The sequence below is a fragment of the Suncus etruscus genome, chromosome 11 (genome assembly GCF_024139225.1).
Source record: "Suncus etruscus isolate mSunEtr1 chromosome 11, mSunEtr1.pri.cur, whole genome shotgun sequence".
Taxonomy (NCBI): Eukaryota; Metazoa; Chordata; class Mammalia; order Eulipotyphla; family Soricidae; genus Suncus; species Suncus etruscus.
The window spans coordinates 75,379,451-75,396,725 of NC_064858.1; the positions used below are offsets into that span (position 1 = coordinate 75,379,451).

At 43.2% G+C, this 17,275-nt stretch overlaps 1 protein-coding gene across 1 annotated transcript in view; it reads left to right on the forward strand.

Annotated features, from left to right (window-relative positions):
- Positions 1–17,275, forward strand: part of SPATS2 (spermatogenesis associated serine rich 2) — an 82,116-nt gene that overhangs the window by 45,978 nt on the left and 18,863 nt on the right. Inside the window, exon 7 of the mRNA XM_049783654.1 lies at positions 3,655–3,790. Coding sequence (XP_049639611.1) covers positions 3,655–3,790 — 136 coding nt within the window. The remainder of the gene's footprint in view (positions 1–3,654; positions 3,791–17,275) is intronic.

Genomic DNA, 17,275 nt, shown 5'->3' on the forward strand with positions numbered 1-17,275 from the left:
GCACTCAGGGGCTATTCCCGACTCTGCGCTCAGAAATCTCTCCTGGCAGGCATGGGGAACCATATGGGATGCTGGGATTTGAATCACCATCGATCCTGGTTCCACAGTGTGTGCAAGGCAAATGCCCTACCACTGTGCTATTTCTCCGGCCCCCTTCTTTTTAATTTTGAAAAGGTTCAGTTGGTAGTCTTTTAAAATCCATGTATTGAGTCCAGAGAGATAGAACACAGGGTTAAGTCACTTAACCAACCAATCCAGGTTTGATCCCCACTGGTCCTTCAAGCACTGCCTTTAGGGAGCAACCTCCTAGCATGGAGCTGACAGTTGCCATCCAGAACACTGCTGCATATGGCCAAAAACAAACAATTTAAATCTATATTTTTTCCTCTTTTCATGTCTTTCAATATGCTTATGCCTCCCTCTTCTTAAGTACATGATAGATATCCTTATCTATTTGATTATATAGCTATGAATTTTGCTTTTTTTTTTTTTTTTTTTTTTTGGTTTTTGGGCCACACCCGGCCATGCTCAGGGGTTACTCCTGGCTGTCTGCTCAGAAATAGCTCCTGGCAGGCACAGAGGACCATATGGGACACCGGGATTCAAACCAACCACCTTTGGTCCTGGATCGGCTGCTTGCAAGGCAAACGCCGCTGTGCTATCTCTCCGGGCCCTGCATTTGTTTTTTTATTTTGCTCCTTAGTGTAGGTTATGTTTTCTTTCTTTTTTTTTTTCTTTTTTCAGTTTTGGGCCACATCCGATAGCACTCGGTTTACTTCTGGTTCTACACTCAGAAATCACTCCAGCTTGGGGAGACCATATGGGACACTGGGGATCTAACTCGGATTGGCCACATGCAATCAAATGTCCTATTCTGCTGTGCTTTTACTCTGGCTACTATAGTTTCCTTCTTAACTCTTTTGTTGGATCAATATATTGTAAATTTTGTTTTGTTGATTGCTAGGTGTTTTCATATTTCTTTAAATAACCTTAGAATTTATTCTGAACTTAGCTACTTAAAAACAGTTTGAAGCTTGTTTTTAAGCTTTTTTATGTTTTGCTTTTTGTTTTTGGGTCATACCCAGCAGCACTCAGGGGTTCCTCCTGACTCTGCGCTCAGAAATCGCTCCTGGCAGGCTCGGGGGACCATATTGGATGCTGGAATTCAAACCACCATCCTTCAGCATGCAAGGCAAACACCCTACCTTCATGCTATCTCTCCAGCCCCTTGTTTTTAAGCTTTGTCAGATGAACTTAGAGCTGCCTTTCTTCCTGAATTTCTTTTTTTTTTTTTTTTCTTTTTTCTTTTTGGCCACAGCCTGTGACGCTCAGGCGTTACTCCTGGCTCTGTGCTTAGAAATAGGCTCCAGGCTCGGGGGATTATATGGGACGCCGGGGACCAAACCAAGGTCCATCCTAGATCGGACTTGTGCAAGGCAAACGCCCTACCACTGTGCTATCGCTCCGGGCCCCTTCCTGAATTTCTTTTTCCTTTACTGAAGCAGTGCTACCTATCATAGCTAAATGCAAGAAACTGTGTGCATGGGTGATTTATTTGTATTGTAGATCCTTTTCAGTGCTGCTTTTCCCTGTCTCAGGTCATTTCTCGTACAAACACAATCAGAATCCTTTCTAGATTTGGTTTTTACAACTCTTATTTTTGTCCAGCTCTTCCTTCCCCAGTATTCTGTCATGAGATATCATTACCCCCTTCCCTTGAATGGGATTTTTTTTTGGGGGGGGGGGTCACACCCGGCGGTACTCAGGGGTTACTCCTGGCTGTCTGCTCAGAAATAGCTCCTGGCAGGCACGGGGGGACCATATGGGACACCGGGATTCGAACCAACCACCTATGGTCCTGGATCGGCTGCTTGCAAGGCAAACGCCTCTGTGCTATCTCTCCGGGCCCTGAATGGGATTTTTTTTTTTCTTCCCTCGAATTCTATTTTGTGGGGGGAGGGTTGGGGTTACACCCAGCAGCGCTCAGGGGTTACTTCTGGCTCTATGCTCAGAAATCGCTCCTGGCAGGCTCAGGGGACCATATAGGATGCCAGGATTCATACCACCATCCTTCTGCATGCAAGGCAAATGCCCTACCTCCATGCTATCTCCCTGGTCCCTTTTCCTTGAATTAATTCTGTACCCTTAAGTCAGAGAATTTCCAACTGTTTAGAGTAGCACCTCCTTGCATTACAGCCTGGAGATACTCTTGAGGCAATAAGTTGGGGTGATCACTTCTGTGTGTGTGTGTTTTTTTTAAGAGATAAAGTCTATTTTGAAGCCATGAGATAGTACAGAGGGTAAGGTGCTTGCTTTGCCCCTGGCCAACCTGGTTTCAATCCCAGTGTTCCAATATTTCTGTAATTTCATTCTTCAGGGGTCTGCACCCATCATTGCTCAGGGATTCTTTCTGACTCTGCACTCAGGAATTCACTGTGGGCTTGGGAGAACCATATGAGATATTGGGTATTGAACCTGGGTCAGCCTTGTGCAAGGCACTTGTGCAAGTCTTACCCACTGAACTTGGGGTTTTTTTTTTTTTTTTTTGGTTTGTTTGTTCTTTTTTCTTTTTTTTTGGCAGGGGGCATTCCCATTGGTGCTCAGGAGTTACTCTCGGCTCTGCACTTGGGAATCATTCCTGGTGGTGCTCAAGGGGCCATTTGGGTGCTGGGAATTGAGGATCAAACCCAGTTTGGCTGCCTGCCAAGAATATGCCTTCGCTGCTGCACTTTCTTAGGCCCCGTCCACTGTACTATTACTCTGGTCCTGCCAGGGAAGAATTCTTGAGTACAGAGCTAAAGTAACCCTTAAGTACCACCTGGCGTGGTCCAAAAACAAACAAAAAAAAGTGTATTATTGCTTGAAAACCATAGTTTCTTTTTTGTTTGTTTGTTTTTTGTTTTTTTGGGCCACACCCGGAGGTGCTCAGGGGTTACTCCTCGCTGTCTGCTCAGAAATAGCTCCTGGCAGGCACGGGGGGACCATATGGGACACCGGGATTTGAATCAACCACCTTTGGTCCTGGATCGGCTGTTTGCAAGGCAAACACCGCTGTGCTATTTCTCCAGGCCCCGAAAACCATAGTTTCTTATATTTAAGACAGAGACGGGCAAAGACAGACAGAGCAGTGAATTTAATATCATCAGGGCTGCATCATCACCCAAGCACTAACAGAAATAGACCTCTGAACACTATTGGGTGTGTCATAAAAAATATACATATATATATATATACACACACATATATGAAAACATTTAAACTCTGAAGATATCAGTGCTCTCTTTTGTTTTTGTTTTGTTTTGTTTTGTTTTGAGGGCCACAACCCAGTGTGCTCAAACATTACTTATAAAATTCAGGAGACCATATGGGATGCTAGCAATTGAACCTGGGTCAGCTGCATGCAAGGCCTGTGAGGTACCCTCTATATCCCATCATTTTGGTAGGGGGGGATCACACCCAGTGACGTTCAGGGATTACTTCTGGCTATGCACTCAGAAATCATCCCTGGCTTGGAGAACCATATAGGACACTGGAAGATTGAACCACGGTACATCCTAGATTAGCCTATGCAAGGCAAATGCCCTACCACTTGTGCCACCACTCCGGCCCCTATATCCCATCTTTTTTAAAATTAACCCTTGGTTTTCCCACAAGGTTCCAATATTGAAAAATCTGTGAAAGACCTCCAGCGCTGCACAGTGTCTCTTGCAAGATACCGCGTTGTAGTTAAAGAAGAAATGGATACTTCCATAAAGAAAATGAAGCAAGCTTTTGCAGAATTGCAGAGCTGGTAAGTTATATTGTATTTGATTTCATAGCACAAAAAAAAATTATTTATACTAACCATTTATCAAGTATTTTTATTCTTGAGTGGTACTCAGTGAATTTTCAGTGATTCCTGAGCACTGTTGGGTGTGGCACAAAACAAGATCAACAACAACAAAGAAATAGATTGAATCAAGGGAATTCCTCTTGACTTGGAACTCAGCCAGGGGAAAGCCTCCTTTTCTTTTATTATAAAAATCTTTATTTAAGCACCATAATTATAAGCATGATTATAGTTGGGTTTCAGTCATAAACAGAACACCCCCCCTTCACCAGTGCAACATTCCCACCATCGATGCCCCCGATCTTCCTTCTCCCCCACTACTGTTCGTATTCGAGACAGGCATTTTACTTCTCTGATTCATTAACTTTGTCATGCTAGTTGTTAGTGTAGTTATTTCCCTAACAGCATTCACCACTCTGCGGTGAGCTTCATATTGTGGGCTGGTTCTCCCAGCCCTTCACTCTGTTGTCTCTGGATTATTACAGTAATGGCTTTACTTTTTTTTAAAAAAAAATCATAAATGAGTGAGACTCTTCTGTGCCTATCTCTCTGGGGGAAGCTTCCTTAAATAAAATTGTCACCTGCCTGGGAACTAAGTATTTAGAATTGATTAGCAGACCAAACAAGCAAGTTAATTTAACTTGAGGAATAAGATTACCTGTTCTTTTTTGCTGTTGTAAAGCTTCTTTTCTCTGGATGACTGGTTGTTTGTTTTTGCTTTGTTTTGTTTTGTTTTTAAAAACTACCTTTTATTAGTGCTGCTTGTAGTTGTTACTTCCAGGCATAGTTGATAGATGTGGCTTGGGGGACCATATGGGACGCCGGGGGCGGGGGGGGGGGGGGGATCGAACCACGGTCCATCCTAGGCTAGCGCTGGCAAGGCAGACACCTTACTTCTAGCGCCACTTCGCCGGCCCCAAGATCTCACAATTAGACTAGAATCCAAAAAACACGTTAATGTGTTAAAAATAAGAAAAAGACTACCCATGGTCTGCAGGGGTTCTCAAACTTTTTAAACAGAGGGCCAGTTCACTGTCCCTCAGACCATTGGAGGGCCTGACTATAGTAAAAACAAAACTTAGGAACGAATTCTTATGCACACTGCATATATCTTATTTTGAAATGAAGAAACAAAACAGATACAAATACAATATGTGGCCCGCGGGCCATAGTTTGAGGACCACTGGTAGAGTTTTCCATAATGTTTTTGTTTTGTTTGGGGGCCATATTTGAAAGTGCTCAGGACTTAGTTACTATGACTTTTATGCTCAAGAGTCACTCTTTCCAGGGCTTGGGAATCATATGGGATGCTGGGGGTTGAACTCAGGTTAGCCGCACACAAAGCAAGCACCCTACTTGCTGCACTGTCTCTCCAGCCCTAGTATTTTCAGTTATTTAATCTCTTTGGTAAGAGGAAATGAAAAGACACTTCAATGAAGAAGACATTTTGGGGTACCCAATATGCATATGAAAAAGTTTGCATTTTTACCTGTTTTTAAGGAAATTCAAACCAAACCAACATTAAGGGTTTATCTCACACCAGTGGGAATGGCATACATTAAAATTACTGGTTGTAGGGCTGTAGAGATAGTACAGTAGGTAGGGTAATTGTCTTACATCCTAACAACCTGTATGATACCCTCAATACTTTAAGAAGTGATCCCTAAGTCAGAGCCAGTAGTAAGCCTTAAGCACCACCAGGTATGTCCCAAAAATATATAGCACAGTTTCTTTATCTAGTCTGTGATGTCTATATAACGATGGCACACTGCTCAGCTTTTATTGCTTTTGTTTTGGGGCCACAACTGGCAGTGCCCAGTGGTTACTCCTGGCAGGCTCAGAGGACCATATGGGATATTAGGGATCAAACTCCGGTCAGCTGTATGGAAGGCAGACACCCTACCTGCTGTGCTAACACTTCAGCCCCAAGAACATTGCTCAGCTTTAAGAAAAAAATGAAATCAGGGCCCGGAGAGATAGCACAGTGGCGTTTGCCTTGCAAGCAGCCAATCCAGGACCTAAGGTGGTTGGTTTGAATCCTGGTGACCCATATGTTCCCCCGTGCCTGCCAGGAGCTATTTCTGAGCAGACAGCCAGGAGTAACCCCTGAGCACCGCCGGGTGTGACCCAAAAACCAAAAAAAAAGAAAGAAAGAAAAAAATGAAATCAGGGCTGGAGCGATAGCACAGCAGTAGGGCATTTGCTTTGCATGTGGCCAACCCGGGACAGACCCAGGTTTGATCCCTGGCACCTCATATGGTCCCTCGTGCCTGCCAGGAAAGATTTATGAGCACCAAGCCAGGAGTAACCCTTGAGTGCTGCCGAGAGTGACCCAAAACCCAAAAATAAGCAAAAAGAAATCATATAATTTGCCACTAAGTGGATGAAACTGGAGGGTTTGGTTTCATCAGGCTGAGCGAAGATAGAACAAGAGGGACATAGAATGATCTTTCTCATGTGAAAAATACATTAAGAGAATAGCAAATGGACAAACCTGGGTTTGATTCCTGGCATCCCATATGGTCCCCCAAACCTGCCAGGAGTGATTGCTGAATGCAGAGCCAGGATTACTCAGGATTGTCAGAATTACCCCTGAGCACCACCAGGTGTGGCCAAAACCAAAATTAATGAATGAATGAATTAAAATTAAATGGAATTCAGTAAAGAGTATTCTATCCAAATATATCTCCTTTGATTTTGTAATGCAGTGTTATATCCAGTCTTGTAACACAACCTGGGAGTAACTTGTGATTCAGATAATCTTTTCTTTTTTCATCTGATTTTTGGGCCACATCTAATGATGCTTAGGGGTTAGTTACTCCAGCTCTGCACTTGGGAATTACTCCTGATGATGCTCTGGGGACCATATGGGATGCTGGAGATTAAATCCAGGTCTCCCACATACAAGGCAAGTATTATACCCTATTGCTCCAGATTCAGATATTCTTTTTTTGTTTTTTGGGTTTTTTTTGGGGGGGGGGAGGGGGTCCTCACCCAGCAGCGCTCAGAGATTACTCCTGGCTCTACACTCAGAAATCGCTCATGGCAGGCTTAGGGGACCATATGGATGCCGGGATTTGAACCACCACCTTCTGCATGCAAGGCAAATGCCTTACCTCCATGCTCTCTCTCCAGCCCCTGGTTTAGATATTCTTTAGGCCAGATCTTACTTATAGAAGGATTTAAGATTATATTAAATTTAGGATTTAGAAAAGTCACTCCTGAGTGGGGTCAATTAGAAAATTGTTTTTCTTGTATTTGGGGAAGGGTTTGGGTCACACATGGTGGTGCTCAGGGGTTTAATCCTAACTCTACCCTCAGAAATCGCTCCTGGCAGGCACAGGGGACCAATTCAAACCACTGTTCATCCTGGATTGGCTGATAGCAAGGCAAACACCCTACTGCTGTGCTCTCTCTCTGGCCCCTGTTTTTCTTTTTGTTTTTTGGGGCCTTTGTTTTGTTTTGGGGTCATACCCAGCACTGTGCTCAGATATCACTCCTGGTAGGATTTAGGGGACCATACTGGGGATTAATGCCAGATCAGCTTCATGCAAGACTCTTGCCCTACCCACTGTACTCTTTCTGTAGCCCCAGCGAAGATTTCTTGAATTATTACCAAGCCTTAAAGGAATAATGGGGGGCCGGAGACATAGCCTGGAGGTAAGGTGTTTGCCTTTCATGCAGAAGGTCAATGGCATCCCATATGGTCTCCCAAGCCTGCCAGGAGCAATTTCTGAGCCTAGAGCCAGGAGTAATCCCTGCGCTGCCAGGTGTGACCCAAACCCCCCACCCCCCAATGGAATAATGGGGTCTCAATGTGTCACAAGTGGAAGAGTTCCTGGTGTGCAATAAGACTCTTGAGTTGGGGCTAGAGAGATAGCATGGAGGTAAGACATTTGCTTTGCATGCAGAAGACTGGTGGTTCGAATCCTGGCATCCCATATGGTCCCCTGAGCCTACCTTGAGCAATTTCTGAGCATAGAGCCAGGAGTAACCCCTGAGTGCTGCCGGGTGTGACCCAAAAATCAAAAAAAAAAAAAAGAAAAAAAGACTCTTGAGTTGATTCTTGACTTCATCCCACATCACTAGGTAGAATTTTTTTTTTTTTTTTTTTGGAGGCCCACATCTGTGGTATTCAGGACTTATTTTTGGCTGTGTTCATGGATCATTCCTGGCGGGTTTGGGGGAACTATATTTGGTACTTGTGATCAAACCCAGCCATGTACAAGACAAACATGCTGCCTGCTCACCACATAGGTGGAATCTTTTTTGTTTGTTTATTTTGTTTTTGGGCCATACCCGGTAGTGCTCAGTGATTACTCATAGTTCTGCACTTGAGTCATTCCTGGCAGTACTAAAGGGACCGACCATATGGGATGCTGGCAATTGAACCCAGTTGGCAGTGTGTGCAATGCAAATGCCCTACCCATTGTGCTATCACTCTGGCCCCAGGTGATATTTTCTGTCTATATTTTTTTTTACTTCACTCTGTATTTTTTTTATAGTTTTAGTTTGTTTTGAGGCCACATCCAGCAATGCTCAGAACTAACTCATGGTTCTACACTCAAAGATCAATCCTGGTGGGGCCGGGGCTGGAGTGGTGGCACAAGCATTAAGGCGTTTGTCTTGCCAGAGCTAGCCTAGGATGGACTGGGGTTCCATCCCCTGGCATCCCATATGGTCTCCCAAGCCAGGAGTGACTTCTGAGCGTATAGCTGGAGTAACCCCTGAGCGTCACCTGGTGTGGCCGAAAAACAAAAAAAAAAAGATCAATCCTGGTGTGACTCTGGGTATTGTGGTACTGGGCATTAATCTCAGGTCAGCTGTGTGAAAGACAAGCACCCTACCTGCTGTACTGTTGCTTTGGCTCCCCTACCAGTGCTTTAAGTGACACCTTTCCTCTATATCATATTTTTGTGTCTGTGTGCTAAATGGTGCCTCTGCCTTAATTCACACATCTTGACACAAAGAGCCAAAATTTTAAACTGTGAGAGTCAGAGAGCTACACCACGAAGAGACCTGCCAAAACAGACAAACACTCACACAAAAGCATATAATTTTAACAATAATATATTAAACACATATTGCATTTTGCCATTTTGATTGAGGGTAAAAATCCTGTTCACCGCCTCTGCTTTAGACATTGCTATAGTGCCAGGGAAACGATTTTTTTTTCTTTTCTTTTTTTTTTGGGGGGGGGGGGGGCGGCGGTGCTCAGGGGTTACTCCTGGCTGTCTGCTCAGAAATAGCTCCTGGCAGGCTCAGGGGACCATATGGGACACCGGGATTCGAACCAACCACCTTTGATCCTGGATCAGCTGTTTGCAAGGCAAACGCCGCTGTGCTATCTCTCCAGCCCCCCCCCCTTTTTTTGGGTCACACCCGGCGGCGTTCAGGGGTTATCCTGGCTCTGTGCTCAGAAATCGCTCCTGGCAGGCACAGGGGACCATATGGGATGCCGGGATTCGAACCAATGACCTTCTGCATGAAAGGCAAACGCCTTACCTCCATGCTATCTCTCAGGCCTGGAGAGATAGCACAGAGGTGTTTGCCTTGCAAGCAGCTGATCCAGGACCAAAGGTGGTTGGTTCGAATCCTGGTGTCCCATATGGTAACCCCTGAGCACTGCTGGGTGTGACCCAAAAAAAAAACAAACAAAAAAAAAAAAATCAAGCTCTCAGATGAGGATTGAATTAAAAATAAATAAATAAAAGTAATGTTTGGAGCTAGAGATTCAACAGACTGCCTTGTAGGCAAGAGGCCCAAGTTTGATCCCTGTCACCACATGATCTCCCAAATAAATGCTATCTGAAATGAAAAACCAAACCTACAAGTGGAGTTTCAGTGACTGATGTAGCTTAATACTCCAATGATTTTCTTTTACTTATTATTACCTAGAAATTTAGGTAATCTCAATAGTAATCAGTAAATAATCTCAATAGTCAGTGATTTTTTTTTTAATCTTGAACTGATTATAAAATGTCAACATGGGGGAGGGAAGGAAATCATGGTCACAGCTGTCAGTACATGGGATTTCACTCTGGACTTGAGCTAGAGAAATAGCACATAAATAGGCCATTTGCCTTGCACGTGGCTAACCTGGGATGGACCTGAGTTTGATTCCCTGCATCCCATACAGTCCCCCAATCTTGTCAGGAGCGATTTCTGATGCAGAGCAAGGAGTAATCACTGCCAAATGTGGCCCAAAACCCAAAAATAACACACACCCCCAAATCAAACTCTGGACTTTTATACATACTTCTATAGGTACTTAGGAATCCATATTGTATTAAGGAGCAAACCCAGACCTCCCCTTCTTCCCCTTTGAACTCACCACTGTACTAGAAGAAAAAGAAAGGTTATTTCACTGATGACATGTCCCACAAAAATGCTCTTATATTTACAATCTGACTTCTTAAAAGTTACTGATATTTAATATATGATATTATAAGTTTACAAGCCATGTAATGGACTTCTTACAAAGAGGGATTCATTGGCATTTTAATAAAATCCAGGGATCCTATGAGTAGTTCACTGAAAAATGCATCTATTTTGTGAGGATATAAATTTAGTTCTGGCACTGCCCCAAATGTACCACATGCAATCCCAGCATCACTGTCATTGGCATTCTGACCCTACAAAATGTGATCTCTTTAGCATATAGTAACAATAGTGTGATGAATATTTGACTCAGTGGTAGAGTATATACTACTCATATTGATACTCTAGGTCAGGGGTCTCAAACTCAATTTACCTGGGGGCCGCAGGAGGCAAAGTCAGGGTGATCCTTGAGTGCAAAGTCAGTAGTAAGCCTTGAACATTGGGGGGGGGGGGTGACCCAAACAACTAAAACAAAACAAAACAAAAAAAGATTCCTCTAGGGCAGGGCCACAAAATGTTGTACGGAGGGGCCCGCGGGCCTCGAGTTTGAGACCCCTGCTCTAGGTTGAATCCTCAGCACTGCCAAAAAACAATTAGCTATGTCCAAGCAAAATAACAGAAAAGCATGTGACCTTTGACAATATAATAATCAAGTGTGCATTCAATCCAACCCATAAGGTCATTGCCACAACAACAGAAAGGAAAATAAAAATTTTTTCTATAAACTCCAAAATTTTATTTAGCATGTTTCTTGAGTCTATTTATGATTTTGTTGAGTTTTTCAGTCATCATTAAGACCATTCCTAGCAAAATCAACTTTTACAAAACCCAGGAAACATCTTTAATTACTGTTTTTGTTTTCAGTTGCTTACCTTGCAACATAGTGCAGCACAAAAGCAAAAAAACAGGCCCGGAGAGATAGCACAGCGGCGTTTGCTTTGCAAGTAGCCGATCCAGGACCAATGGTGGTTGGTTGGAATCCCGGTGTCCCATATGGTCCCCCGTGCCTGCCAGGAGCTATTTCTGAGCAGACAGCCAGGAGTAACCCCTGAGCATGGCCGGGTGTGGCCCAAAAACCAAAAACCAAACAAACAAACAAAAAAAGGCAGGAGCTGAAACCATAGCACAAAGGATAAGGTGTATTTTTTTTTTTTTTTTTGGTTTTTGGGTCACACCCGTTTGATGCTCAGGGTTTACTCCTGGCTATGGGGGATCGAACCGCGGTCCTAGCATCCTACCTTAGCGCTTGCAAGGCAGACATCTTACCTCTAGCGCCACCTTCCCGGCCCCAAAGGGTAAGGTGTTTGCCTTGCACACAGCCAGCCCAGGTTCAATCCCTACCATCCGTATGGTCTGCAGTTCAGTTGGGACCTTTCCCCCCAATAAAAACCATGTACCACTTCTACCCACAAAATATGGAAAGGGAAAAGCAGGGTTACTCTGGAGGTCAGTTATCTAACTACCTCATGATCTTCATGGGTGAGACAACTTTGCTCTTGGCAAAAATGGCAGATGATGGGGCCAGAGTGGTGGCGGTAGCCATGAGGTGTTTGCCTTGCCTGTGCTAACCTAGGATGGACCTCGGTTTGATTCCCTGGTGTCCCATATGGTCCCCCAAGCCAGGAGCAATTTCTGAGCACATAGCCAGGCGTAAACCCTGAGTGTCACAGGGTGTGGCCCGAAAACCAAAACCAAACAAACATAAATGGCAAATGATTGTCTTTGAGATGGATTCTACAATTTAAAGCTGATTTTTATTATTAGGGTAATGGAAATTTAGGCTACATCTAGTGGTGTTCAGAGCTTACATTGTACCCAAGGATCACTTCTGGCAGAGTTCAAGGATTAATACTAGGTGCTAGAGATTAAACCTGGTTGGCTGCATATAAAGCAAGCACCATAGCCCCTATACTATCTCTTTGGGCCCCCATAACCTAAAGCCTAGTGTCAGACACTTTTTTTTGTTTTGTTTTGTTTTTTGGGTCACACCCGGCAGTTCTCAGGGGTTACTCCTGGCTGTCTGCTCAGAAATAGCTCCTGGCAGGCACGGGGGACCATATGGGACACGGGGATTCGAACCAATCACCTTTGGTCCTGAAGCGGCTGCTTGCAAGGCAAACACCTCTGTGCTCTCTCTCTGGGCCCTTTTTTTTTTTTTTGAGTGTCAGACACTTTTACAACTTTAAAACTCATTGTCAGGTGCTTACATTGTAAATTTCTGTATTTAATTTTGGGGGTGAATTTTTGGAATTTAGAGATTGAACCTAAGCCTTACACAGGTAAGACAAGTGCTTTTCTACTGAGCTACATCCACTGACTGATAATAGATATTATCAACAACTTGCAACTTGATGGGGCAGGAGAGATAAGAGAGCAGGCACCACGATTTCCTTGCACATGGCTGACCTGGGTTCAATTCCAGCATCCTACAAAGTCCACCAAACCTCCTGCCAGGTGTAATCCCTGAGTATAGAACCAGAAATAAGCCCTGAGCACCACTGGGAGTGACTCAAAAACAAAACAAAATGATTAATTGCAGCATGACAAAGAGAGGAAAAGAGCTAGAATATTATTACTTTTCAGGTTTTATGGTTTGGGCATAGAAATGTTCGTATTTTTTGAAGGGGTTTGTTTTTGGTTTGTTTGTGTGTTTTTTTGTTTTATTTTGTTTAATTGATTTTTTTTTGTTTTGTTTTGTTTTTGGGCCACACCCGAAGGTGCTCAGGGGTCACTCCTGGCTGTCTGCTCAGAAATAGCTCCTGGCAGGCACGGGGGACCATATGGGACACCGGGATTCGAACCAACCACCTTTGGTCCTGGATCAGCTGCTTGCAAGGCAAACGCCACTGTGCTATCTCCGGGCCCTGATTTTGTTTTTTGTGGGGAAGGCCACACCTAGCGATTCTTAGGGGTTACTTCTGATTCTTCATTCAGGAATTACTCAAGGGACCATGTGGGTTCAAATCCTAGTCAGCTACAAGCAAGAAAAGCACCCTACCCACTTGACTATTCTTTTTTGTTTTGTTTTGGTTTGGTTTTTGGGTCACACCCGGCAGCGCTCAGGAGTTACTCCTGGCTCTACGCTCAGAAATTGCCCCTGGCAGGCCCGGAGGACCATATGGGATGCCAGGATTCGAACCACTGTCCTTCTGCATGCAAGGCAACTGCTTTACCTCCATGCTATCTCTCCAGCCCCTTGAGTATTCTTCTTGTCCCTAGTTTTGGTTTTGTTTGTTTGTTTGGGTTTTTGGGCCACACCTAGTGGCACTGAGGGGTTACTCCTGGTTCAGAAATAGACCTAGCAGGCAGGGAGGACCATATGGGATGTGGGTATTCGAACCACTATCAGTCCTGATTGGCTGTGTGCAAGGCAAATGCGCTACCACTGTGCTACTGCTCTGACTCCTTGACACAACCTTTTAGTGAATGTTTTACGTGCTTTGTCAGAGACAAGGAATTTGTCATATGTTGACACAGTATATTGGCAGGTGACTTGGCAACAGCAGACAGGTAATGTTAGGGTCAGGCCTGGCAACTCCTGTCTCAGTCATGCTTTTGTTTTGCCTTTTAGGTGTTCCAAATGCTAGAGTTTTTGAAGCAAAATGCTGCCAAGGTTTGGGAAATGCTTTCCTAGCAAAAGCATTGTTATGCAATAGTCGTTGACCTTCTCTTCAGTCTTAATGCTTTTGAGTTAATGTGCCAACCAACTGTGTTTTATTACAAGTCTTTTTATTTATTTTTTATTTTTTTGGTTTTTGGGCCACACCCGGCGATGCTTAGGGGTTACTCCTGGCTGTCTGCTCAGAAATAGCTCCTGGCAGGCACGGGGGACCATATGGGACACTGGGATTCGAACCAACCACCTTTGGTACTGGATTGGCTGCTTGCAAGGCAAACGCCGCTGTGCTATCTCTCCAGGCCCGCCCACAAGTCTTTTTATTAACATGCCTAATAATGACCCAATCTTTGGTCTCTGTCATTGTCCTGTAAAGGATTTTGTTCCTAAAGGAAATAATTCTGCATTGTACTATTTTTTTTTTTTTTTTTTTTTTTTTTTGGTTTTTGGTTTTTGGTTTTTGGGCCACACCCGAAGGTGCTCAGGGGTCACTCCTGGCTGTCTGCTCAGAAATAGCTCCTGGCAGGCACGGGGGACCATATGGGACACGGGGATTCGAACCAACCACCTTTGGTCCTGGATCGGCTGCTTGCAAGGCAAACGCCGCTGTGCTATATCTCCGGGCCCGCATTGTACTATTTTTTTTAATGTGCCTCATACTGTAATCTTTTTAATATCTTGCGCTAACCTGACTAAATGCTTAGCTAAGTTGAATTAGTATACATTTTTTTTGTTATGTGCGTTCGTATGTGTATATACGTATGTAAGTATGCACACATATATAATACCTTTTACTGCCAGAAACAAGAACCTTTATTAACTCTGGAATTATATTCAAAAGAAGAAATCAGGATAAATTAAAATTTGAAGGAATTTTTTTTGTTTTGTTTTGTTTTTGTTGTTCCTTGGGCCACACCTGGCTCTACACTCAGGAATCAATCCTGACGGGTTTGGGGAACCATAAGGAATGCTGGGGATCACACTCAAGTCTACCACATGCAAGGCAAGTGGTATACCCACTGTACTATCAGGCTCCTAAACTTTTTACATTAGCAGTGGAGATCCTATCTGTTCATTTACTATTCTTTATTTAAAAAAAAAAAAAAAAAAACTCGCCAAACCTTGTATTCCATCTCTTCTGGTTGGTGTTTATCAGAAAAAATAAGGTGTATATGTCCTTTCACTGTTTTTTTTGTTTTTTTTTTTTCCCTGTATTTTGGGGTCATACCTGGCGGTGCTCAGGTTACTCCTGGTTCTGTGCTCAGAAATCGATCCTGGCAGGCACAGGGGACCATATGGGATGCCGAGTTTTGAACCACCATCAGTCCTGGATGGGCTTCATGCAAGGCAAACGCCCTACTGCTGTACTATTTCTCCAGCACTTCTTTTCACTATTCTTTTTTTTTTTTTAATAATACTTTATTTAAGCAACGTGGTTACAAAAAAAATTTTTTTTTATTGTGACCAAAGTGCATTACAAATCTTTCACTACATCATTTATGGTACATAGTGACAGTGAATGAGGGGCATTCCCACCACCGGTGATGTCCTCCCTCCACCCCTGTTCCCAGCATGTATCCCATATCTCCCTCCGTTACCCCCCAGAATGCTAGTGCAACTGGTCTCCACTTTACAGCTTGTTGTAAATTGAGCATCCATTCCACCGTCATTGGAGATAAAAAGGATAAGAAAAAAGGGAGAAAAAAATTGGTAACAACTACCAAAAAAAGAGAGGGAAAAAAAATGGAAGAAAAAAGAAAAAATGCACCCGGCAAATAAAAATTAAAATAAATCACTAAATAATAACCACAATCTCTGGCCCAAGATTGACTTTTTTTTTTTTCCATTAAAGTTATTAACAGTTGCAGGAGACCTCAAGAGTGAAAAAGAAAGAGCAAAGTGGAAGAAAAAAGAGAAGGAAATTAAAGAAATAAAATAAAAAACTAACAAATCAAAACAAAACAAGAAAAAGTAGGAGTGCTGGAGTGGCAGGGTTTGGCTTTCCCACCACTTTTTTTTTTTCAAAGGCACAGTAAGCATTGGAGGAGAAAGGGAATTCCTGTGGCCTAAGAGAACTAATAAAATGGATGCTGCAGAGATAGTACAGCAAGGGTGAGGGAGGGAGTAGTGTGTTTGCCTGTATGGGGTTGATGTAGGTTCAATCCCCTGAGCACACACAGCCAGAAGTAAGCCCTGAACATGACTGGATATCTCCAAAACAAAAAATGTTTTAAAGGCTAAGCAGGCTAAGGTTCAATTCTTGTCCCTGATGTGATTCCCCCAACCCAGGGGTCCTCAAACGTTTTAAACAGGAGGCCAGTTCACTGTCCTTCAGACTGTTGGAGGGCCAGATTATAGTAAAAACAAAAATTATGAACAAATTTCTATGCACACTGCATATATCTTATTTAGAAGTGAAGAAACAAAATGGGAATAAATACAATATGTGGCCCGCGGGCCGTAGTTTGAGGACCATTGCCCCAACCCCACCAGGAATGAAACCTTATAGTTGCTGGCTGTAGCCTAAAAACAATTAAATAGGACTAAATAGGATTAAAATTGACCTCTGCAACTGTGGCAAAAAGTTGAAGATAGACAAATATTGTGGATATATTTATCATGCCCTAATGGGAATTATCTAACCAAATAAATCGTTGAAGAAAATATAATTTTATAAACTCAAAATGTATATAGATAGCGGAGAGACATGCCAGGGAGATAGTTCAGAAGGATGGAGGATGTTCTTTGTATGCTTGAGGCTTTGAGTTGGGTCTCTTAGTATTGGTTCACCTGAGCACCTTCAGCCAAGCATCAAACCATCAGGCTACTGAAGTAACTTCTAGGTCCCCTTTGCACTATTAGTGTTCCCCAGAAAATATATGTGAGCATATATGAAAAGAATGTAATTTTTACAGAACTTTTGATGTAGCACATTTATTAGGACATGCATATGTTTTGTAGTTTTTTGCTGCCATCTACTGGTCTTTAACTTTTATTTGTTGTGGTTTTAAAAGGAGAAAAATACTGATAAGTTGCATCTAGAAGTTGACTTCTAAAGTATTGTAATCTTTATTTGTGTGTGTGTGCTTTTTGGGGTCACAACTGGCAGCCCTCAGGGGTTAATCCTGGCTCTTCATTCAGAAATTACTCCTGAAAGGATGTCAGGGAATCAAACCTGAGTCTGCCTCATACAAAGCAAACATCCTACCTGCTGTGCTATCACTCTGGCCTCCTAACCTATCTTTCTATGCTTTTTTTTTTCTTCCTATTCTTTTTAAGAACATGAAAAAACTTTATTGTTTAAGCTTTTTACTTTTTGGTTTTTGAGCTGCACTCAGCATTGCTTGCTCAGGGCTTATTCCTGATTCTGTGTATAGGAATCTCTACTAATAGTGCTTGAAGACCATAGGAATGGCAGGGATTGAACCCATGTGGGCTGTGTGCAAGGC